General features: G+C 45.0%; 2 protein-coding genes and 1 long non-coding RNA gene across 4 annotated transcripts; 1 reads left to right on the top strand and 2 right to left on the bottom strand.

Moving 5' to 3' along the window:
• Positions 1–18: 18 nt before the first annotated feature.
• Positions 19–6523, bottom strand: xkr5a (XK related 5a). The gene is made up of 7 exons (XM_037085944.1): positions 6040–6523; positions 4686–4869; positions 4331–4515; positions 4025–4237; positions 3633–3802; positions 3305–3416; positions 19–2201 (listed from the first exon to the last, which is right to left on the bottom strand). Exons 1-7 carry the CDS (start codon positions 6170–6172, stop codon positions 1255–1257), a joined length of 1944 nt encoding a protein of 647 aa, XP_036941839.1. The 5' UTR covers positions 6173–6523; the 3' UTR covers positions 19–1254.
• LOC119012291 lies at positions 2077–5840 on the top strand. 2 transcript variants are annotated; one of them, XR_005072437.1, is made up of 4 exons: positions 2077–2212; positions 3277–3491; positions 4678–4846; positions 4933–5840. It is a non-coding gene; the product is annotated as an uncharacterized LOC119012291 (long non-coding RNA). The 2 variants fall into 2 exon arrangements; XR_005072438.1 differs by having other exon boundaries at positions 4672–4846.
• Positions 6524–6769: 246 nt separating the features above from the next.
• prdm1c (PR domain containing 1c, with ZNF domain) lies at positions 6770–16964 on the bottom strand. The gene is made up of 7 exons (XM_037085943.1): positions 16828–16964; positions 15424–15684; positions 13478–13597; positions 11937–12189; positions 9263–10278; positions 8983–9111; positions 6770–8455 (listed from the first exon to the last, which is right to left on the bottom strand). The coding sequence occupies exons 1-7, from the start codon at positions 16852–16854 to the stop codon at positions 7913–7915; spliced, it is 2349 nt and encodes a 782-aa protein (XP_036941838.1). The 5' UTR covers positions 16855–16964; the 3' UTR covers positions 6770–7912.
• Positions 16965–24446: the final 7482 nt, after the last annotated feature.

The raw sequence follows: 24446 nt of genomic DNA, 5'->3' as shown, positions 1-24446 counted from the left end.
CACTTGCATTCCAGTCACTCCAATATGTAGGCTATTTATTGCTTATTTAAAGCCACCAGTGGCCTTTCACTTCACAGTTCAGAGTTTCATATAGGCAGTCACCTGGGTGCGAGAGAAAAACCCAGCACCGTCTCACTGCTTGTTAAGTGGAGCTCATCCCTTTTACAGAACAGTGATGAGCAAAAAATGCATTTGTTCCCCTACAAATGGCAATCAAGAGCACATAAAAAAGTCACAACGAGTATCCTATAAGCATCTTTTTTCCCCCCTTCTTTTTGATACACGATAAAACATTTGAAAGCTTTTTAAAGTTGGTGCCTGAGACATGATTTTTTTTCCCACTCCAACATAATGTAAAATTCAAAAAAACGCGCTTTTTTTTGTTAGCAATTACATGGTCAACATGTAAATAAAGATAAAACATTAAACACAGTTTGCCTGCTCAAAGCAATGCCAGTTTACATGATTATACAAAAAATACAGTATATCATTCTCTCAGGGGATAAGAGATTTCTTTTCTTTTTTTAAGGAGAATAACAAAGGAATCACAGCAATAGACGTATGATACAGACGATACTTGTGCTTTTAAGAAGCCAACAAAGCTCAGGCTTACGCTGAGTTAGTAAAGCCTCAGAGGTCACACACTCCTGCCCCGTTTAGGTTTCGGCATCATTTCTCTATTCTCATAACTGCTGGCAGTTTTTAACATGAATAGCAGCAGTTTCGGTATGTAACATAGAGATCATCAGATGTGCGAGATCATTAAACAGCTGCATATTATGATGTTTTGATACAACTCATGGCTACTTATTTAATATGTACTTATAATCTGGCAGAACCAGTGTTCACTTTTAACACAGTTGAGGCTGCCAAAATAATGTAAAAGAAATACTGGATATCAGGTAGAATGTGTGTGTTGAGCTCCGTAACCACCTTTGTGGCTAACTGGCTCTTTAATTATATTCTTTCGTGTTAGAACTGAAGGTGCTGAAGGATTCACCTGTGTGTTTCAAGCATTTGGGCAAAGCAATGCTTTTAGAAAACAGCTTATGATTTGAGAAGGCTAGCTTAGCAGTATCTCAGAATCGTTGCATATACTATGCCCCACAGTGTACTAAATATATAGACATTTAGAGGTGATCATTTCTGCAGCACTGAGCAGATGAAAAAGCAGCCTTCCAAAAAGCTGGTGTACTCCTCCTTTAATGTCGGAGACGTAGCCGTTGCTCCCTCCCTGATTCGGTCTTGAGAAAGCTAGAAGTTGTTGTCCTCATCTCTCCGGGACATTATGAGCTGCCTCCTTGGACCTGTGAGATGTGGGACACTCGATGGGGAGTCCAGCACTCCAGAGTCCAGTTTAGGAGTGGAGGTACAGCGTGGCCCAACCCGGCCCATGAGCCCACGTACATCTCTGTGAAGTGCAGGATCGCTGGGGATTGAGTTGAGGCGTGCCCCCATTTCCAGACCCCCAATATCCCGGTCCAAGCGGGGGTTACTGGCACTGCTGGGAGACTGAGGATCGGCGCTGAAATATAAGGTTGAGCTTGACTCTGTGGGGCAGAAGTATGGCTCCGGGCTGTCACCAAACACAGACTTTCCCTCTGGTGAGCTACGTTTGAAATCTGACGTGGGGGACTCCATCGGGCTCTCCATCTCCAGACTGTCATCCTCCTCTTCAGGTTGTTCGGTTGACGTGGGTTCACTCACACTCTGGAACTCGTCTTTGCAGTCCGAGAGAGGTGCGAGGCCTTTCCCCTGAGACTCGGAGGTGGAGATGCCCTCGCAGCTGCCTCCCGCTGTTATGGTCATGCCCTCGTTACTCTTAAACTCTTGGTTGTACTCCTCCATGTCCAGTATTGCTGCTGCTCCGCCAGCCCCATATGCTCTGTTTATCTTCCCCAGGTCTCCTGTTTTCAGAGCCAGCCGGATCAGGAGCCAGTGGTGGTGGTAGCAAGGGCAGGAGCTGTTAGGCCGGACCCCGCAGGTTCCTGGATGCTCCAGCAGAGAGCCAGCCACACCTGAGAGTGAGAAGCTGCCATGGTTTTGTATGGTGGGAGCTGGCAGGCTTTTGTCCCTGAGAGAGAAGGAGGACTCCCCTCGTTCTATGCACGTGCTGCCCATGTGGTTGTGGTTCGTACCCTGGGAGATCTCGGTTGACTTGGGGTGGAGGAACCGGTAGTATAGGACAAGAGAGGTGCCGCCTGGGAAGCAGGTACAGGAATAAATTATTTTTTGAATATTCAGTATGTTTTATTACACTTTCAATGTGTTTTTAATGTCTTGCTCCAGGTCTAATCTTAATATAAATTAATTCCTACTACTTCCTACTGCAGAAAAAATTGCATACATGCTCTACTATATACAGTCCAAATCACAATGTAGAGCTGACTGAAATAGCTGAATATCATGCATATAAATATATTGATTATAAGATCTTTTGAGGATCTAAAGTTCCCACTGTATCCGTAATTTCACCTGTATTTTTTAAAAGCGCAATGTGTAAGAACTGGCCACATGTCTAATTCACACTCCAAACCTACAGGTGGTAGCATATCACCTGGGTAACCGGTGACTGTTGCCGATGTTAGCTGTTAGTTATTAGCTGTGCAGCTAGTAATGCCAATAATCTGATTCTAGCTTTTTAGCATGACGGCATGTTGGGTTTTGTTTTACATTGTATTTATAATTTTCATAAATTTTTGAATGATTTAAACTTGACTTAGATACATATAACATATTGCACCTTTAAGCAGAGAAGCACTAAAGACATCTTCTTTGACTGAATTAGAATTAGGGAGGTTCCTAATGGCTAATTTCACCGACCGTTTAAAGAGAAATTCAAACTTCGATTACTAGACTAATCTGAAAGTTCGAAAAGACTCCGAAAACAGTCAAAATGCATCACAATTTAATCCACAAGGTCAAACACTGTCCGATAAAATATCATGCAACAGTTGACTGTTGTGAACATGAGTGAGCGATCTAGCACCTTTATATGTCTTTATTAAGACACAGTTGACTTTGAAGATGTGACATTTACGTGCCAGTTTATTAATATAATAGTAATATGTTTTATCGACTTGTATTTCTAGTGCAGATTAACGAGGGCAGTAGTGTTTATTTGCTGGTCTGACTACCTGTGTGGAATTACTTTTAACCCATTTGAATCACCATTAGGGTGATATTACTCATGACATGCTATTAGATATTTTGACACTAGTCTAATTATAAACATTACACATAATAACACTGAAGACAACTTTGCTCCAAAACAAGGAGAGCGCAGATAGAGAGAGTGACTCACCGAGGAGAAAGCTACACAGCACAGTGGTGGGAAGGGTCATGCTGTCCCATGACGCTTCGCTAAGGAAGTCGGAGGCGGCCAGCAGCAGAGTGGCGTTCTCTACGAGCATGAACTGAAGGAGGGGAGAAGGTCACACCATCAGTCATCTACAGACAGATTTACGTCACTGTGAGCTTTGGACGCGGAGGTGAGGATGACGATGCAAACTATCTGCCTGTGTGTGTGTGTGTGTGCATCTGTGTGTGTAAGTCGATGGGCCAGTGGTGCACATGGAATACAGAACAGCATATGGAAAAACAGGCATTGGAATCAAGCACAGAAGTCTTACTGCATAAAAACTGGCCATGCGGAAGCGCGAGGGTCCATCTTTGACATTGAGGAAGAGGAAGACATGGACGAGCCCCATTATGGCATTAAAGGCACGCCAACACCAGGGTCCAGTGCAGATGTCTGGTTGCTGTGATACCAGCCAGAAGGAGGCTGTGAGCCAGTGGAAACCTGGAGGTCAACGTAAAAATAGACTAAAAGCGCAGTATGGGGATGTATATGCAGTGTATCATGCTGATGCAGAGAAGCAACCAAAAAAGACTGGATTAGGAGGACATGCTGCATCACTCTAAGTGTAATTACATCACTCATTAACTTAAGTAAATATCATCATTTGTTAGCAAGGGTGTCAGGTATCAGCTACTCAAAAGCACATAAGGAGCTGTTGCTCACCTGCCACTCCACAGACCCACCAGTTAAACACCCTGGCAAAGAACATGAGGCAAGTCACCCTTGCACCCAGCATGCCCGCCCTCCACACCAGCTGGCACAGCAGGGCTGCCGGAGGCATGGCCAGGTGGCCCGGTCGTATCAGACAGCAGGCTCTGCTGTACAGCACCAGGGCCCAGGAAACTGACAGCACACACAGGCCACAGCAATAGGCCACTGAGGGTAAAAACAAAAGGTTTACATCTTATGCAGAAGCTGTCTTCAACACATGACATGCCAAAAACAAGGTATGTGCTAAGACCAGTGTACCTGGGGACATGATGCCCACATCCGTGGACACCACGACATACGCCTGCAGCAGGCTCTGAGGCAGCGTGAGGACGAGGGCCTCCAGCAGCCAGAGAGCAGCAGCATCCGCCTGCTGCATGACAGCAGCCCCGAGCTCGGCCACTGAGTCCTGCCTGCGCAGCACAGACCTCATACAGTCCCACAACCTACCACAAGAGGGAGCCAGAGACAAATACGAGAGGGGTGATGCACAATAACCTCCTGGGGAAGGTTTCAATGACAGATTCATATGAATAGAATTCTTTCTGCTTTCTTTTATATAGTCACACCATGCAATATTTTTTTTAATACGATATCTGGAGTTGCAGGAACTCACCTTTTGAAGATGCCCAAGTGCAGTATGTGTATGACAGAGAGGTAGCATCGCCTGTCATCACCGTCATCGTAGTACCATTTCATACTGAGCAGCTGAACTGCCGTCCCCGGTAGAAAGAGGCCGAGAGTGAGGCCCGCCCATTGCGTCTCCTCGTTCCAAAGGTAAAACCCTATACAGTAGAACACTAACACACCCATACACACACACAAAAAACAGATGGTGTAAGTATTGTGTGTTTGTTTTCCAGTGGAGAATTGATATCCTTAGAGTGCGGTCCGATTCACCACATAGTCATGCAGGTCATGAAGGAAAAGGAGCACCTAAAAGCCAGCACATGTGTGAGCCGAGAGCTGCAGAGGCCAGCAGAGTCCTTGAGAAATTAAAGACCACCTTGCTGAAGTGAATTGTCCTTTAATTTAAGAGGAAGCTGCTCTAATGAGATGATACAAGCTCCACCAAGAGGAGTCTGACTCCTGGCTTTTCAGCACAGCCTGCAATTATTTGTCTGCAATTACAAGTCCTCTTGCACTGTGAAAGTAACGACTTGTTCAGGATCAGAAATATTGATCGTTTTGACCAACGCCTCAATTTTCTGTGACAGCCTGACTCCAGTGAGGAGCCCGTGCAGAAGCAGTGGCACAGTACAGTATTTTTATCCTCTGGCAATGATATACCTGCTGAAGGCAAAGTCACACTGTGTGCACAGCCAGTCACCTCGTCTCTCACGCGTCCTGTCCTTGCCACATTGATCTGCTTAGTCAGGGAATCATCACACCTGGAAGTGCTGCACACTGTGTTCAGTTCAGCCTCCAGATGTGCATCCATTGAGACACGATAATAAGTAATACCTATAATAACATCTGTTTTTGGAGGATGGGTGCAAAGAAAAAATAAATAAATAGATATATGGTGATTCCTATTGCTGTTGTTGGATGCAGTCATTTTGAGCTCTGTGACCCTGCACAATGACCTCTCGGGGGGTCCTGGGGCCCCAGTTTGGCCAACCCAGCTGGGCTAACCAAAGCCGTTGTTAAAAGAAAAGACAAACATGACTAGGACTGCCAGTTCAGCAGTAACGACTGTGCTACAGCATCACAGCATTTGAATAGTGTGTGTGTGTGTGTGTGTGTGTGTGTGTGTGTGTGTGTGTGTGTGTGTGTGTGTGTGTGACCTGCTGCTGGGAGAGCTCTAGCACGAAGCATCATGGCTGAGCAACAGCGTGCTTCATTCACTACAGCCGACGATAACACCTCAGTCAAACAAACACAGCGGCACCTTCCTGCAATGTCTTCACAGTCGCCCTCCGCCCCACACCACCACAGCTAGCACCGAGGAGGATTCTGTGCCCACTTACGAGCGGTCCGTTCGGCCACGATCACCAGCGCCGACACGCCGAGCAGCACCGCCTGGCAGCACGCGATCCAGCATCCGCTCCGCCGGGCCGCGGACGGCATCCTGCGGGCGAGCGCCCCGACAGCGTTTATCATGATACGGATGGTCGGGAGAGCGAGCGAAGCGGTGACATTATCCTGGGCATCCTTCACCCTGGGTACATCCGCTGCCTTCTTCTCCCGCTGCCTGCCCCCCGTCAAAAAAAGGGATGACGTCACCGCGCCGTGTTAAAGGGGCATCGGTTTACAAGCTGACCGTCCGGTCCGCTGCGGTGCTGTGCACAGCTCACCTCCTCCTCCCTCCAGCCCTGCTTACATTACCTCCTCTCCTGCTCTGACCACGTCAGAAATACCAGAATGTTTCACTGGAGGTACATCCGACTAATTTCATCATGATAGATTATTGATAGCTTATTGAACACCAAGGTCTGCAGGATTTTCACACAGAATGTTTCAGCTTTAAAGTGGCACTGTTCATCTATGTTAAAGTGGCACACAGATTAAAGTCATTCAAACTCAGAATTTTATTATGTATATATATATATAACAAAATTATGAATATATATGTATGTGTATATATGTATATAATATTACAAATACATATTTGTTTTTTCCATAACTGAATAAACAAGCTGTTCTCAGAGGAAAATAAGGTCCCCAGAAGACCAACTGAAGCTAGAAAGGAGGCGGGGTCTGCCAAATATAAACAAATTAAAACATTATGAAACTGTGTTGCTCTTTAAACTCAGTTTGTTTATTCAGTTTATTCAGTCATGAAAACAAAGAGTTTGTTTATTTCTGTTTTTTGGCATAAAAATTCAGTCAGAAGCTCTTTCTCTTCTGATTAAAAACTACATAATGCACCTTTAACAGAACATTTTTTTCCTGTTGGGACTGTCTTCTTCCATTCTATCGTAGCCCCACAGCAGGTGGTAGGCACGCTGTGACCTGATCAGGAGTGTGTCATCACCATTGAGGATGCATGCTCTGAAAGTTGTCTCATCATTTGACGGCCACTTTGAACAATACGCCACCTGACACCCTTTTAAGTTGTAATTTGAGGATCACAGAACACCAGTGCACGGAAAGACAGGCCTTCTGCCGCAAATTTATGATGGGTAAAAGTCATTCTGATTCTTTTACAGTCAGACTGTGTGTTGTTTTATTAGTAGGTCTAGTTTTATAGCTGTACAGTCATTTGTTGTGGGTTTATTGTCTGTCACCTGATTAATACTGAAACTTTTATTATGCAAGCGTAAGCCTAAAAATTAGACGAAGGATATTTTTAAAAGTGAACATGATTTTAGGTTTTTTTTTTTTTTTTCCAGGCTTATGAGTTCACACTTCTCAGTGGTGAACATCCCAAGACTCATAACAGGATGTTTATCTACGTCACTAACTCCCCAAGCCAGTTTACATGTACCACACAAACAGAGGCACTTAGCTCACTGACGCTACAGAGCCATGCCAAACAGAAACACTCATGTTGAAACCACAACTAAGGGCAAACTTTTTTATGCATGATGACATGTTTAGTTGTTGTTCCATGAAAATGGTGCAGAGATACAAAACAAAGTGCAGGAAATCTCAGATCTCAAATCTTTTACACATTTTAGATCATTATTAGCAACGGAATAAATTAACTATGCATTAAATCAATTAAATCAAGTCCTTGGTCCCAGGCCGTGCTGGTAACATCTTGATTCTTCACATACAACTGTAGAGTGTAGGCTAGGCAGTCCATGATTGAGACAAGGCTTTACTTCAAATAGGGCAGTAACAGACAGCTGCTGAGTTGACCTGTAAGGATTATATGGCTGGATTAGCAAGGCTGTCTTAGGGCTCTGATATGCAGCCTGACTCCAGCTTGATGCTGGTTGGATTTAGAGGTAGAGGGCTGCCATGAGGCAGCTGAACGGCAGAACACTCGTTTGCCTTGTAGATGCTCAGCTCAGAGTTGTCTCTGGTACTGGAGTTATGAGTCTCCATCTTTTTTATGAGCTCAATGACATTCCCCGTGTCCATCTCTGCCTCTGCAGCCATGGCCTCGAGCTGCTCTGCCGCCTCGCTCACATCGAACCTCTCAATCTCGGCATTGACTCGATGTAGCTCCTCCGGCGAGTGTCCGGTGGAGGCGGAGGGTGAGAGGGGGCAGAAGCCTCGGAGATGCACCTGGAGGCTGCAGAAGTGGAGATAGGCGCAGGGGCAGCGGGGACACCGGTGAGGTCGTTCTCCGGTGTGGAGGCGTTTGTGGAGCTTGAGGTGGACAAACTGGGTGAAGCGGGCCGGGCAGAGCTTGCACTGGTAAGGCCTCTCACCTGAGTGCAGCCGCTGGTGGGTCTTCAGGTTGCTAGTGCTACTGAACCGCTTATGGCAAACCTGCATCAAAACAGAGCAAAAGAGAATGTTTTTGAATCTGTTGGATTTCTGTCTCTTTCAAAATTACTTAACCAACCAGTTATAACATGTTAATAAATAAGCTTGATAGCCCTTCATTAGCTTCCCATGCTACTTTCTACTGGATGGAAACATGGATGGCAAAAAAGAAGTTGTTTTGCGTTTTAATTGTTCAAAGCATTTAAACAGCATGTTGACAGCTGTATCCAGTATTTGAGTGACAAGGAGGAGCAGAGGAAATGATACAGTGACTACACATTCATACGCCATGTTTCAGTGTCATATGGTGTCAATTCAGCCACTTGTGGACCAAATTTTTCTCCAACTTTCTATTTTGTTGTTCCAACTTAAGAGGGCATTTACATGAATTTTTACAGTAATTTTGGTATAAAAGTTGTATAAGAGATGGTGGTACGCAGATTTCGGTTCCTTTGACAGAGCAATGCTACCTTCTGTCCCCTATGTTTCCAGTCAGTGGTATACTGTTTCTTTAACTGCTGTAGCCTTACCTTGCATTCATGAGGCTTCTCTCCTGTGTGGACCAGGTAGTGTTTCTGCAGGTGGGCCAGCTGTGTGAAGTTCTTATTGCAGGTCTGACACCTGAAGGGACGCTCTCCGCTGTGCACTCGCAGATGGACCTGGGGACAGCATGTCAGAGACTTTATATTTTCTGTCAAACTCAGGAAAGAGTCGTGGCTGGTAAATCCTGATATTCTCTAGCCACTTCTCTAGTTCATGGTTGTCATTTTTCCCACCCCTGCTCTACTAATATTATGAAGAGGAACTGACCTTGAGGTTGGACAGCTGCCCAAAGATCTTTCCACATACATTGCAGTCATACCGGATCTTTCCATTCTGCCTGGTGAGGGGGTACGACAGAGTCTTGTAGCCAATAATCTGCCCCCCTTGTTTGGTCTTCCTGAGGTCCATGGCATCCTCTGTGTTGCTCTGTGTGGCAGAGGTGGGTTTGGAAGGGAGGCGGTCTGAAAAGGCGGCCATGCCCACTGGCGGTGAGCTTCCTCCGGGTGCATGGGAGGGCAGCGCTCGGCGGAGTGACGTGACCATCGGTGAGGCACTGGATGCAGCGGGCGTAGTGAGGTCTGCATTGCTGAGGGGAGAGTGTTTGAAATCTCTGAGGTCAGATGAGGGGATCCTGAGGTAGTTTGTTCTTTTGGATATGAGGTTCTTGTTGTCTTTGTGCCCGCCGGTTGGTGACAGGATGAGGTCTCGTTTGGTGTCAGATAGTGCAAGTGTCAAGTCTTTGTGTCCATTGGCCAAAGGATGGAGGAAGTGTGCATAGCCGTCATAAGGCAGGAAATGAGACGAGAGTGTTAAGTGAGGCTTCAGTCGATCACTGTAAAGTGGGTATGAATGAGGTAGAATGCTGTTTAGGCCAGATGAGTAGTGAGGCAGTAGATAGGGAGCATGCCTCAGAGCAGGATGGACTCGATCAGACACAGAGGCCTCCTGGTAAGGTTTGGCAATGCCAGGGCCTTGACTGTGCTGAAGGGTGAAGTGCAAACCGGCTGGGACAGGGCTACTTAGAACTGGCCTTTTGGCAGCTAAAGGGCTACTGGATGGCAGAGATGGTAGAGTTGCATATCTATGGCCATGGACGGATTCCGACTGGGGCTGGATTGGGTAGACAACACGGGGACACAAGGGGAAAACCCCTGGGAGGTTGGTCGGAGGCAAGGGACTGTTCAGACGTCCGGAGCAGGTGGATTTGGAAGGGTCGTCTCTGAGGATTTCAGAAACGCTGTGTCCTCTTTTTCCTGTCTTCTTCTCCTGAGATTGACCCTGTTCTGTGGGACAAATAAACAACAGGGAAAAGACGTCAGAAACAGGAAAATCATAACAGTGTCATCGTTCAGTTTAATGACAAATTCATGTGATGGTGTGCATGTTCCTTAATGTGCATCTTTACATTCCCTCTGAACCGGTTGTGTTATGATTTAAAGGAGACGTGCTCATTTTTCAGGTTCACAAATTCATTTAGTTACGACTATAATAGGTTAACATGTTCAGTCCCCCCCAAAACAGATCAGTTTTCTCATACTGTCCAGTGCTGCAGCCCTATATTTCCCCCTCTGTCTCTTTAAGTCCCTCTTCCTGATAACCCAGTGTCTTCTAATTGGTCGGCTCACACACGCCTGAGCCAGCATCACTAACAACAACAGAGCAGCTGTCCTTCTTACATGCACAAGAACCTATAAAACACACTGAAGGAAAGAGGCATATAAGGGTCCCCTTTATAGACTGGAAGATCTGTCTCCCAGGCCTACCCCTGGCTCTCTATGAAAGTGGACACCACATGAGAAACAATAGGTGGCTGATCAGGACAGAGATAGCACACACTTAGTGGACACAGTATGTTATTTGCATTAGAGAGACGGACACTTGTAAATGTTTTCCACCACACGCAGGACGGGATAAGGATTTACTTTTTTATCTGAAAGCGGCTGATGACCCACAGATTTCAGGCAGACATAAATAATCCTAAAAGATGCTGAATGGAATGGAAAATAATATTTATAGTGACCCATAAATAATATTACTTTCTCCTGAATTCTGCACACAGGTCATGATTACGAACTCTGGGTTTAATCTGAGCAAATCTTTCAACTTTATCTAAAGCAAGTCACGAGGACGTCCTCAAGAGCTGACAAAGGCCACCAGCTGACAAACAGAGGAAGATGAAATACAGAAGTCTGCGTGCGCTTTTCACCTACTCTCAACCCACACAAACACAGAGCGACCCTTATCTATCGTGTACTCCCCTGCGTCACCCTTCCCCCTCTCCTGAGAGGTCGGCTCTCAGCAAACAAACAGCCGACACTCAGTGAGATATCAATCTGTCAGCGGGTTGCCTTGTCAGGAAGTTCAAGTAGTCACTGGAGCGCTTCCTACCCCTCTTCCTCCTTAAGAGCCAAATAAATACAAGAAGTCGTGCCAGAATGCTGTCAGCGCCTCAGGCAGCCTCTTGTGTGTGAGCGTGCGCGTAAATGAGTGTTTTGGTGTGTGCGTGCGGTCTGTCTGCTGGCATGTGCGCTCTTTGTGCTCGTGAATGAAAGACAAATGCTTTGTGTGTCGAAGAGCTGCCAGCTGTGGAGTTTTGTTTTTTTTTTTTAGGAAAAAAAAAGGGAAACTGAAACATTGCCCTTAAGTCCTGAAATTGGTCTCACCTTACTCAGGAACTATGGCAATACCTGGAGACAGATCCTCTCTGCTTTCAGGGCTCTACTCTCCTCCTTTGTGTGTTGCGTTAACAAAAGAGCTGTGGGTGTGACTGAGTAACTTCTTAAACACCCACACAAAGAGTGCATCAGTCGGCCAAGCGCTTTGATTACTCCACAATGACAGTACATAACAGATATGCCTCAAAGCGTGGGCACAAGAATAGTTTCTGTTCACTAAAGTTGTCCAGAAACACTCACTGCATTGATATTACTCACTCACTTACCAATAGTGTCGATCGTCAGCTGGCCCAGTGGAGGGTAGTTGCAGCGCTGGGCGAAGTCAGGGCAGTACCAGACCAGGAGCTCCTGCCCCGGCTGAAGTGGTTTGATGGTGTAGAAGTAGATGTCCAGACCGTTCTGGCAGGCAACAAGGTTCTGCTCCTCCACAGCGCAGGCTGGGTTGACGTAGCGCATCCAGTTGCTGCGTTCCTCGTTCAAACCATCCAGGATGTGGTGTAAATGCCCCTCTGAGAAGACCTGCAGCGTTAGGGAACCAAGATGGGAGATATTTCAGTGACGATGACGAGGTCTGATTCTGAAACCATGATGCCACAGGTTTCATGGTGTCTTTATGGTAAAGACTGTATCTTCTTTCAGCTGATGTCGTCTGTGATTGTGGCACACAAGTCATTTTGGGTTACGAAACAAAAGAACTTTGTGACTGGTTATTCTAACTCGCCCACTCTCACCTAGTGCCCTTGGGGAGGAATTGTCGCTGCATCATCTGCCCTTTTAAAAGAAAGCTTTACAGGTGCGCCATGTTGTTTTGGGGGAGAAATTTAATCAGAAGAGAAAGATATATGATAAAGAATAAACAAACTCTCTTCATTTTCATGACTGAATGAGGTGAAGAAACAAACTGACCTCAAAGGAAAACACAATTTCATGTGGCGGACCCTGCCACCTTTCTAGCTTCAAATTTATTTACTTATTTTCCCCTTAGAGCAGCTTGTCCATTCATTTATGGAAAAAATGAATATTTCTGTGTTTGCATCATTGTCTCATTAATATTGTCAATTTTCAAATTCTCAGTTTGAATTTCTTCACCAAAACTGCACAGAGCACCTTTAAATTTGGCTGCTTTGAACACATGTGCCTCCCTCTCTCTTATGTCTCTTCATCTCTTCATGCTGTCTGCTCTTTGAAGCTCTGCTGTCGCTTGAGTCATGGCTGTGAAGTTAGCGGATGGTCTGTGTTTTGGCTGTTGCAAGATTTGGTCGGTGTGGCATGATTTCGATGTTGCTGACTCTCAACCGTAGAAACACACAGACGGCCTCTTGTGTGTAATGGAAGATGTCCTGATGCGGTTGATTTGTAAAAAAAAAAAAAAAAGTTCTCAGGCTCGAAGCCACTTCCTTGCTTAGTCAGTGTGAGAGTTTTGTGAGCCTGGAGAGGCGCGGACATGGTGTGTTTACTGGCAAGAGATACCACTGCCGAGAGAAGCGGAGAGAGAGAGAAGAACCGCTGCGTCACTGAAACCAAACAGCTGTGTGTGTGACCTCAGACAGCCATGCAAAGAGCCAGGCACATACGCTGCACGCAAATTTAAACCCGCTGTTTAAAAGCTACCCCAGGGGTTGGCAAAGCGGAGTCACACTTTCGCAGGATGTCAGACCTTGGCCACAACTGCTTACTCGTGCCATGCCACAGCCACAGCAGCGACTCCAGATGGAGATACAGGATGTGAACAGGTTTGAAAAACATACACACACACACACACACACACACACACACAGATCCAGAGGCTCACATGCAGCGCACTTACCCTCCAGAAGTATTTCCTGTCAGCATCCTTTGGCAGCGTTTCATTGGTGTAGCTCTCCCCCACCAGAGGGCCAAAACGTGTCCCCTTAGGAATCAGCTCCTTGCTGGTCACCCCCAGCACCTGTTTGACAGGGAGGACATGAAATCATCAAACAACAGAGTAGCTCCACAAATTGGAGGCCCGAGCAGCCGGATGCACTCAGGGTTGAAAAACATAATTAGAGGGATGAGATCCTTGGGACTACAGGCGTTCTTATCTGACTTTACCACTGCCTGCTTGTTTCTTGGTTAATTAAAAGAAAAAGAAAAAAAAAAGATCAGGTCATTTCACTGGAAAATTGTCCCCTGATGATTGCTATCTCAAGAAAAAAGGAAATAATTTTCTGTCATGACAAATCTCCCATGGAGAAAATTACTACTTTGTCAGCCTGTGACAGAATGCGTTCGTTCCTTCACATGCTGAATATTTTATAAACCAACAGCCCGAGTTATCTTCAGTTTCTCTACCATATTAAAATTTCACCACCGCTCTTGTTCTGATACCTGCAGGTGTGAAACTCATCCCCGCTGTCTAAAGCCTCTGGGGTGTGAAAGGGAATATAAGGTGTCATGGGCACACCCCGACCAGTCAACTGCACCTTGTGCTCCTTGTTCAGATCCCCTAAAGCAATGGTAATGTGCTTTCTCTTTCATCTTGGAGCACGGCTGGCATGGTGTATGTCGCCAGATCAACCACTGCATGCTTTTATCTCTGGGTTATGCAGCAAGTTTGACCCCTTTGCGTTCGTTGGCCTTGTCTGACAGCTGCATTTTAGGTGTCAGAGATTGCTGTAACTTGTCCTGTTCTTCATTGTCAACCAGACTCCAGTCAGACCTCAATATGAGGTCAAAGTGGTAGTACAGGTATTTTGCGGCAGACGCCTTGGCTGCTTCCTCTGATCTCATCTGACTACCATCTTTCATCTTATGGAGGCTCAACCCGAACTTTGCATAAGGAAACCTAACGTTTCCTTTTTACATTTAGTCATCTGGGTGGAGCTTTTATCATGTATCTTCCACATTACCTAGCCCTTGTCCATGCAAACATAAATAGCCTCTATTCTATAACTCACTATTGCCATTTTGAATCCACAAGATTGTTCATAGATTCCATATTATGGAAACAATCATCCACATGTGTAAAACAAGCCGGTCAGGTAAAATAACGTATGTAAGTTACATCCAAAAATGTAAACTTCCTATGTGGAAATAGTTGTTCAGATGTGGAACAAAGCCAATCACTTATGAACGTATATAATTCACATGCGAAAATGTATATTTTCTTTTTTCGTTAAAATGTGAGAAAAATAGAAAAAATGTGCCATGATTTTTTCCCACATGTGAAAATTCTAATTTAGCCATTTCTAAAAAAAAAAGTCAGTCACATATGAACACATGTAATTCACATGGAAAAATGTTTGTTTTTTTTAAATGTGAAAAAAGCGCATCATAAAGCCAGACATTCTTGGTTGAAAATAGCCAGTCAAATGTAAGACATTTCCAGTTCCCATTCAAAATAAGTTGGCTCTTGGTGCTTGTGCTCTGCTTTACGGTGTAATACTGTCCTGGGACAAAGTTTTGGGAATCTGACGTAGCTACTAATCATAGCGACCCCCAGGCTAAGTGCCTTTCTCTTTGCCTCGGAGCAGAAAGAGGAAAGGCTGAAATTAGACAACAACATGTCAAGTACTTCCCGCCTGAGGATGGATGAGTGGATGGAAGGATGTTGGGGTGACGCAGAGAGCCGGCAGTTACACAAAACATAAACAACTACCGTACATGCTTACATACCACTTAGAAATATTCAGGATTTATTTTTGAGCATCAGTTTCCTGCTTTGGTGATGCTAACAACTTCCTTGGACAATGTGACTAACAGGTAAACAAGAAAAGTCTGCTTTATGAGTACCTCTGCTGTTGTGTTGCAGCCCCGTTTTAGGGCCAGGTTTCTGGGTAAGGATCTCTCAGCCCGTGTCCTGCTGTCGTTGACAGACTCTTCCTCCAGAGGTTGGTCTTTCACGATGTAAGTGCACTTCTCTTCGAAGTCTGCCTCGCTCCACGACGTCACGTCTACGTCCTGGGTCTCCGGCATCGCTGCCGCGATGATCCCTGAGCTTTGCGGTGACCTTTCTGGGGTTAACATGACTGCGGTGCACTGAGAGGAGGAGGCCTACAGAAAAAAAAAGACATCAAGTAGTAGAAACATGTTGTTGAGCAAAGACTTCTTTTCCTTTTACCTTTTTTGTTGCAATTTAAGGGGAAAAACACGGACAATACAAGCAACAGCTGGCGGGAAGTTTTGAATGGAGCTAAAATTAGACTCCAGAGTGCAAGATGTGACACAGAGGAGGCAGCAGCAGTAGGTTGGGGGACGTTAAGGAGGGGGAGAAGTGGCTGAGGATCTAACTTTCCCATCAACTACCGGACAAACAAACTTCAAAGTGGAACCTTCATGTTTGCTGCCCCATTGCCCCCACTGTCCCATACATCCTGTGACTCTCCAAATCACAAGCCCTGGGCTATAAGGGAGGTTCCTGTGCACGTCAGGACCACTTTCACAAGGAAACCAGTGCTCCCCGTGAATCGAGCAGACTTCCTCTGAACTGCCTGGGACTTGGCTCTCAGCCAGGTCCAAGTGCTCTTTCTTTCTGTCTGTCTACTACCGTCTGTCCCTCGCTTCTCAGGTGTCTCAGCCCCTGAAAAAAGGCTGAGTGCCCCCCGACTGATGGGATGAAACGGTGAGGTGGTGAAGAGTGAAAGAGAAGACTTGTGATTAGAAGACAATGCTCACAACTTCCTTTTTCAGGTTCGTCGTTTTTTTTTGGTTTTTTTTCTGAGATAGCGATAGATAAGGTCTGTGGTTGGCAATATTTGGTACGTTCTCATGTGACTTATCTCATCAACTTGAAGTGAAACCAAACTCCGAAACCCCTAAAACTTAAATAAAAGTAGTAAATAGATGAGATTTATGGATGACATTTCACTCTATTTTTCTCTGAAGTGTGTTACCACAGCTGACTCGGAATGACTGTCACAAGCGTGACAGCTCACTCCGAAACCATCGAACCCAGTGACACAGCATAAATATACTCTGAAAATCAAGTATGAGTCAAAGGCGCACAGCTGTGGCTCGTGGGACAACATGCAACGGTTTGACTCTAGGAAGCACACTTTTCCTTAATTTGACACTCGCGTGGGACAATGTCGTCATGCAAAAAAAAAAAAAAGACAAAAAAACACATTCACATATATGTCCAAACTTTCAGAATAATTACAACAAGCTACAATTTCAAGAGGGATGTTGCGCACTTACTGTGAAGCCTTGAGAGGAGCCACACATAGGGCAGGCTGTCAGTGCCCTCCTTTGAAAAGCTTGAGTGCAACTGAGCAACCAGTGGCTGTTCTCTGTCTCTCGTCCTCTTGTATCCTGTGTACCTGTGTGTGGCCGACTGCGCGACTGAAAAACTCGAGTGTGTGACTCTTTCTCTTGCATGGGAGGAGGGAAGGTGTGTTTGCGAGAGAAATACACTCCCTCTTCCTCTAGCGCTGCCTCCCCCCTCCTCCCCTTTGCCCCGTGACTCCTCCTTGGAGAGTGTTTGTGTGTGTTTGTGTCTGTGTGTGTGTGTGTGTGTGTCACTCTCCTGCCCCGGGGCGTGAGGCTTTCTCCAGGGGGGCGCACTGGCTGTCACATAGCTATGTCCGGATCAGACAAATACATCTTCATTTTTTGACAGTCACCCACTCCTTCTCGAGGGGCATACCTGTGTTGTGTTTCGGAAGTCTGGGACACACCGCAGAGGAGATGAGGTCATTTCGGCGCTCGTGTGGTGCAAAGAAAGATTTGGGAAGCTTTTAATATGTTATAGGAGATCTTGTCTGCGCACTGGATTAAACGCAGCAGATCATCACATTCACGATTCTCGTTCTTGTCACTTCTACAGCAGTGCTTTAAAAAGTCAAATTTGGCTAAATCTGAGACTGAATCTTTCCCCTGTCGCGTTCTGCAGTTCAGTCAGCTTAAAATGACTTAAATGCAGATGGTAAAATGACACTTGTTGAATATGAAGAAATTCAATATCCAACTGTTCATCACAGCAGCAGCTGCGCACTGAAATATTTCCACTCCATGTATGACTGTCGCGTGTTTGACTTACGGATACAGATACTTGGTAAGGTTGAGATTCAGAGAGCAGAGAAGAAATACAGAATTGTGATATACTGACCCAGTTTCTTGAGATCAATCTTGGAGCTTGTAATGTTCTACAAAAAGAAGGTAATGAAGAACTATTTAAATCTGTAAATCAAAAAGTGATGTGTACATGGCAACAACTTCTGGTTGCAAGGAACGATCATTCTTGTTATCAGTTAATCTGATGATTGTTTTCTCACTTCAATGCATAGTATGTGATTTCTGCCGCCATGGGTCTCTCAATCAAAACAAAAGACAGAGTGAAAGAACTAGCGTGGGATCATGGGAGTTGTTGTCTTCACCGTTAAACAACCACCACTACAGATGAAAATCTATCTGATGTGACTCATGTTATTTTTAGTCACGTTTCCCGACTTCCAGCCTCACTCTCACAGACTCTCTCATATTTATAGCGACAGAAAACAAACTGAAATGCGCAGCTACCTTTAGAAAATTATGGATTTCTCTGATTGAACCCTTTCAACAATGCAGGCGCACATCTCAACAGAATATACAACAAAGGTTTTTTTGTCATTTCGATGCAGAAACTTTGCATATATCTTTAACTGTCTGGTCAGTAAAACATGGTAGTTTCTAAGAGCAGAGGAGGATCTCAACAGCCCGAAACATTTGTTTTGATATGAAAGACCGAGAAACAATTATTCAACAACTGCCCACTTACCTAGACTCATTTAACCTTTTGCCATTATTTCTTGACATTTACGTCTGCTTCCCCATAAGAGTAGGATCATGTGTGAGCCCAGCCTTGGTCTGCAGAGCCATGAAGCCAGAGAGCTACGGCCTGCAGAAACTGCACAGAGGCCGCACTCGCCGTTTATTCAAAGTTGATCAATATTGAATGTGACACGTGCCCTCAGCAATAAACCTAAAAGTGGATCAGATGACCTGTTCCATGAAATATTTCAAAAACAGACAGAGTCCTGGCTTTATTTTTGGATAAGAACTTAAACACACAAGTGAAATGTTCAGACACTTGGAGAGTAAGGTAACACTTTGTATCACTGCCGACTAAACATAAATGATCGAATATAGATAATAAGAACATTTGTTTGTTTTTTTCTGATTTTCTGCTGCCATCCTCTCAGTGTCTCCCTTCCAGAGGTGCTTGGGTCTTATCCAAAACAATTCATTGGCATCATTCCCATATTTAAATAAATGATTTTAATGCTCAGCTCCTGAGTGTTGCTGGATACTGCAAAATGAAACTGTTCCCCTCATGTGAGAGACAAACAAATGAATGGAGCACTGTGAAGGGTGTGTTTTCTGGTGCATGCATGTGTTTTTGTTTTTTTTTTTGTCTTTTGTGTCCAGCTGTCCCTCTGTACGACTCGGCAGGGGTGAGATCCAGAGTATGTTGATACTTGTGTCATCCTGAAAGTTTGTCTGTAGCCGGGCTCTCACCCCACTCTGCTCTCCCCCTTGTTCTTCTCTCCAAAGGCAACATTTGACTTGGCAGGCCGCCAGCCAGCACAAGAATTGCCAGAATTTTTCAGACTCTTCGTCCACGTGCTTGACACGCGTCATACTGCGAACAACAGCCTCGTATGTGTGAGCTTATTTCCATTCGCACATGGGTTTGCCGCGGACACTGCCCCTCGCTCACTCTCTCCTCTTCGACGTTCATGTTGCATTAGCTGCGTGTCAAGTGGGTTCTGATCCAGCACAGCCTCTCCTTCGTTTCTGCGGTGTTTTGTCCTCCTTTTCATACTTCCTGTCCCACTCATCACACCTGACCAAGCTACTAATTACAGCTGCTGACATGAGCCACCATGTAATTTAAAATCCACTTCTCTCTTGCCGTTTCGCTCTTTCTCTCCGCCTTCAGTCATCTCATTCATCGCCTTCTATTCAGCGCTGCTCTCCTCCACCCCTCCTCTTCCTCCGCAATACCTCTCTATCTGAGCCTTCCCTTTCACTACATCTATTACTCATACGTAACGTGTGAGTACTTCACATAATGACAACAGCACTTCTCGAATGAGTCGTGCAGATGCCCGAGGTTGCACTCAGAGCGTCGGTTTTGTGCGAGTGGACGTTTTAAGAGCGTGGGCTTGTATGTGGCTAGCTGGAAGTCGGACTGCCTGATATTTGAAGTGACGTTCTTAAAATGACAGGATGGTGACCAGGCCTATGGAGACATGAACACGACTGCTCACAAAGGAGTGTCAAGAAATGTAGTTTGCTTGTATGGAGCACAAAAACAACAAGCTCATGAGCTGAATATGGCAAAGACATCGAGACATGATTTTTTTCAGTTAACACCCACAGCCACAATCAGAAATAACAGCATCATGCTAATTGCTGTGACGTAGAGGTGTAAATGTTCAAAAAGAAGTCCTACTGCTTCTGAGAAAATTACCCTACTTCCTACTTGATTTATTACAACAGTAACAGTTTCCTGGTGAGTTTGTGGTCTCAGTCAATAGTTTAAACTCTTCTTCAATACTGCATGATGTTCATTTCGTGAACTATGGTCCCATCCAGCGCAAAATAGATAAGTAAACAGGGTGTGCTGCCTTGTTATTGACAAGTTGCTACCAAGGCACTTCTTCCCCAGCTCCAGCCTGTCATCCAAACATGGTAACTTCTAGCTCCAAACATCAAATATGGTGAGATGCCTACCTTCAGGCTTCAAAATGCCAGTCCACAAACTCAGAGGTTTGCACATGGATCAGACAGGAAGTGAATTTTTGTCTTTGCGTCATTCATGCATATTAAAGGGATATTCAGGTGTAAATTTAATCCATGGTCTAACACACCATGACACAGAGTAAAAACCCCCCCTCGAGAGATCAAGTTTGCCAACCGCGAGCTTGTGTAGTTTTAGCAACTGACCACACTCCTACAGCAGCTTGCTCATTGTGGGGAAGCCCTGACAAGTTGATTACCAAGTGATATTAGAAATTCTCAATCCGGTTCTTTTCCCTGTCAGCTCTTGATAATAACCGTCATAAACTGATAGGCAAGACACATATGAACTTTGATTGCATTTCCACGGAGTGATAATCATACATTTTCATCCTTCATCCTCTCTTTTCACTTGAAATCTGGCAAAGCTAGCAGATGTTTGATGTCTCGAACTATGTACTGGGACCCTATTTGTACTGTTGCTGTTGCTACTGTTGTGGCTCTGCGTGGCTTTTTGATGGCGGTTTCTTGGTGGAGGCATAGACTGCCGTGTATTGTTATCGTGCTGTCTTTTCTGAGATTGCTAAAACTACATAAGCTAGCGGTCGGAAAACTTGATCTCTCGAGGGGGGCTCCTACTCTGTGTCACGGTGTGTTAGACCATGGATTAAACTTAAGCTGGAATATCCCTTTAAGTAACGATGAATGAACTATCAGTACAGACGTTAGCTTTATGTTTTGCTAGCACAGGTCAAACACCAGATGTGTCTGTGGTACTAGCCTCTGACTGAAGTCAGAACTTGTCAGCAGCTCTGTTTCTTTCAATCATATGAGCCAGGTCTTTGTTGTGTTTTCCTTTTGTTATTGTGTAGTAAAGTACCAGAATACGGATGAACTTTGTCGCTAAATATGAAACATTTTTGACTCGTTGCATCATTCATACCATTGTGACACTTTAGCTACCATTAGCTACTGGTAACCAAAGCTGTGGAATCAAAAGGCCAGAGTGCATTTTAGCAAAAGTACATTTGATTGCTCATCAGTCTAACTTTTCATAGTACAAAAACAATAAATACAATAAAAATTCTGACTTACCTATTGTGGTTTTGAGACAAACAGATTCACTTGCTACAGGTTTTGAATTGTCTTCCTCTGAGACTTCGTCCCAGTACTATGAAGTTGAATAGACTCTCTTGTGTGGTACTCACAACATTTAAAAACCAACATATTCATTTAGTTTCTTTCATTGAGATTACGTCCCACCCACTTTAAATGAGCCACAGACTTCACCAGAATTACCCAAGAAATAGTCCTTTAATAAACTGTAATCAGTGGGTTCTGTGGATTATCCAAAGAAGTGGGGGACAATATTTATTATAGAATAGACATTTTTTTAATTTAGTACACGACATAAACACAGTTCCACGCAACTCCATTCTACTGGGTGCAAGCTGAAGTCTCAGAGAGGGATTTCTCAAAAATTGGGCCAGTTAATCCAAAATGGTACATCAGACATTGCTTGTAAAGACCCCATCTGAGGAAAGAATTTGCGAATTTGCATTTTGCAGTGAGCAGAAAATACAGTTACAGTCGGAGAGACTAAGGGTGCCTCTGGGGCCTCTGAAAATGCTGTAGATGTGTCTTGACCCTGTAATTTCCATGCTTCAGTGTGTACCTGCCTTGGGTCATTTCTCGCAGCGGGATTTAAGGCGACCACTCCTTCCCTGTCACCTCCCCCCGTGGATGGGGACAATGATGTGTGGCAGACATGGCTGCGACCGGGCCCATTTTACAACCCATTACAGCTGAGGATGTTTCGACACAGCCTGCAGCTCTGCTTTTACCAACCCTTTATGGCTGACTCGAGGAGAAATGTCTCCCGTTCTCTCACAACTATTTTGCTGTCGCGGCCCCTCTACTCTCACCCATGTCACCCTCGCTTTTTCCCTCTCATGCCGAGCTGTTATCAACCTGTCAGCCTCTCCGACCGTTTCACGCTACTCTAAGTGATTTCCTGCACCTTGCTCTTTACCCCGCACTCTGTTCAGCTTGTGGTCGAGAAATCACTCACACAGTACGCACATGCATTTCTTCTGGTCTTTGACAGTTTGACTCAGGTCAGATATGCTTTTCTTTGACATGACAGGAGCTATATGAATTTTATGAACTCATTTAGAACTGGAAAAAACAGACTTAATCTGTCTGTCCATGTTCTGCTTTTCCCCTCCTGTTTTCCATTTCAGGTGTGAATGTGAATAAATGTCAGCAGAGCCACCACCCACTTAGTCCTCCAACCATCTCCACTCAACTGGTGGATGATCTCCTGTTGACAGGCCGAGGGTTATTATCATGGTATTCAGGGCTAAGAGGAATGCTACCACGCTTCACAACAGATGTCTTTTCAGATCCTGACAAAACCACCCACAGAGATGAGGAGAAAAAACGCGATCGCTGTGCTCAGCTGACCCACAGCCCACATGTCTGCCTGTGAATGATGGACAATGTCCAACACTGGCGATAAAGCGAGGATGCACGCATGCCTGTGTACATGCATATACTTTTTTTTTTTTTACACTCAAGGATGGTGGTCACCTGCACAGAACTTATTTCCAGGCAGCCAAGACAGGATTTGATGTAAAGTGACAGTTCAATCAAAAATTCATATTTTTCCTCTTACCTGTGGTGCTATTTGTCTAGACTAGCCCCTCTGTCTGTTTGTTGCTCGCTCCACAAAAAGTGTAAGGGTGATTTGTGAAAAGATGAGTTGTGTGCACACACATTCAGTGGCGGCAGAGAGGAAAGGTCCTTAAAACTCATGGGCTGTCCTGGTGTCAGGCCAAGGAGTCTGCAGTGTGATTGAAACAGTCTGGAACATTTGTCAGGTGTCAGTTCTGTCTCTCACATGTTTACAGACTTCAATCTGGATCAACTGGAAGAGCAGCTGCTGACTAACTCTGCTGTGGTAATCAGTTATAATGAGCATAATTAGAGCTAGAAAACATTATTGTTGTTATTATCTTCAGACAGTTACACATACTGTATATGCTTGTGTAATATGCCATTGAATTTTTTTTAACGAATGATACATGAGCATAAACAGGAAAAGACGTATTCAACACGTGTGTAGGCATGCAGACTGGCTCAGTCGCTAACTGGAAGCACCATCTTGCCCTGAGAACTGAATCCACTGTTTGACCCTGGATTTCATCACACTGCAAAAGAAAAACATCCTCTCTGGTTATTTGGACTGGAGTCAAATGTTTCCTTTTTCTCACACTTGCTTTCAGTCTTTTCAGCCCTGTTTATCAGCTATTCTCAACTGATTACTTACGCTGATGTGAATTGTCTAACCCTAAATAACAAATGATGCAGCGACCCTGCAGTTTAAAACTGACACAGCATATAACGGTTGCTCTTTAATACACATGGCAGTCTGCTTTAGTCCAGCCCAGCATTTCTCACTTCTTACACGTGAGTCACCTGAAGACTTTATGTCCTCGGTTTTAAAAGATAAGGTTTTCCTATGGAACACCACGCTGACTTGTTAAGGTGGGCAGCAGTACAGCTGAGGAAGTGTCATCCCCCCAGGAGCCACACCTGCCCGTGTTAAAAGGCTCCCCACATTGTTTTGTCTTCCTCTTGATTACTAAGGCAGCCTGTAATAATGACCACCAGTGACACGCATCATCCGGGAAGGATGCACACACACTCACACAAACACACACACACTCTCTCCTACACATCCGCCAAAGCTTAAGATGCACTATCCAACGAAAGGAATAAATCAAACGGCCACCATTGAGTGAGAAGTGACGTACACTGCGGAATTGAATAGGTTTTCTTCTTTGAGAATGTGTGTGTGTGAGTGTGTGTCTGCATCTGGTTGTCTGTGTCCATTTGTCTCTCAGGAGCAGCGCGCCGACTCAGCTTAGTCAAGCCTTGGGTAGCTGGCCGTTCTCAGATTCCTGCCATATTTCTGGATGGCCACTGAACAAACAGAGGTGAACCTGATCCATGTTGTCACACTCGAGCACGGGGTAGAGTTTCTCCCTGACTCGCTCTCTCTCTGTCTCTCTCTCTCTCTCTCTCTCTCT

The sequence above is a fragment of the Acanthopagrus latus genome, chromosome 22, assembly GCF_904848185.1.
Source record: "Acanthopagrus latus isolate v.2019 chromosome 22, fAcaLat1.1, whole genome shotgun sequence".
Taxonomy (NCBI): domain Eukaryota; kingdom Metazoa; phylum Chordata; class Actinopteri; order Spariformes; family Sparidae; genus Acanthopagrus; species Acanthopagrus latus.
This window is presented reverse-complemented; position numbering and strand designations above follow the sequence as displayed.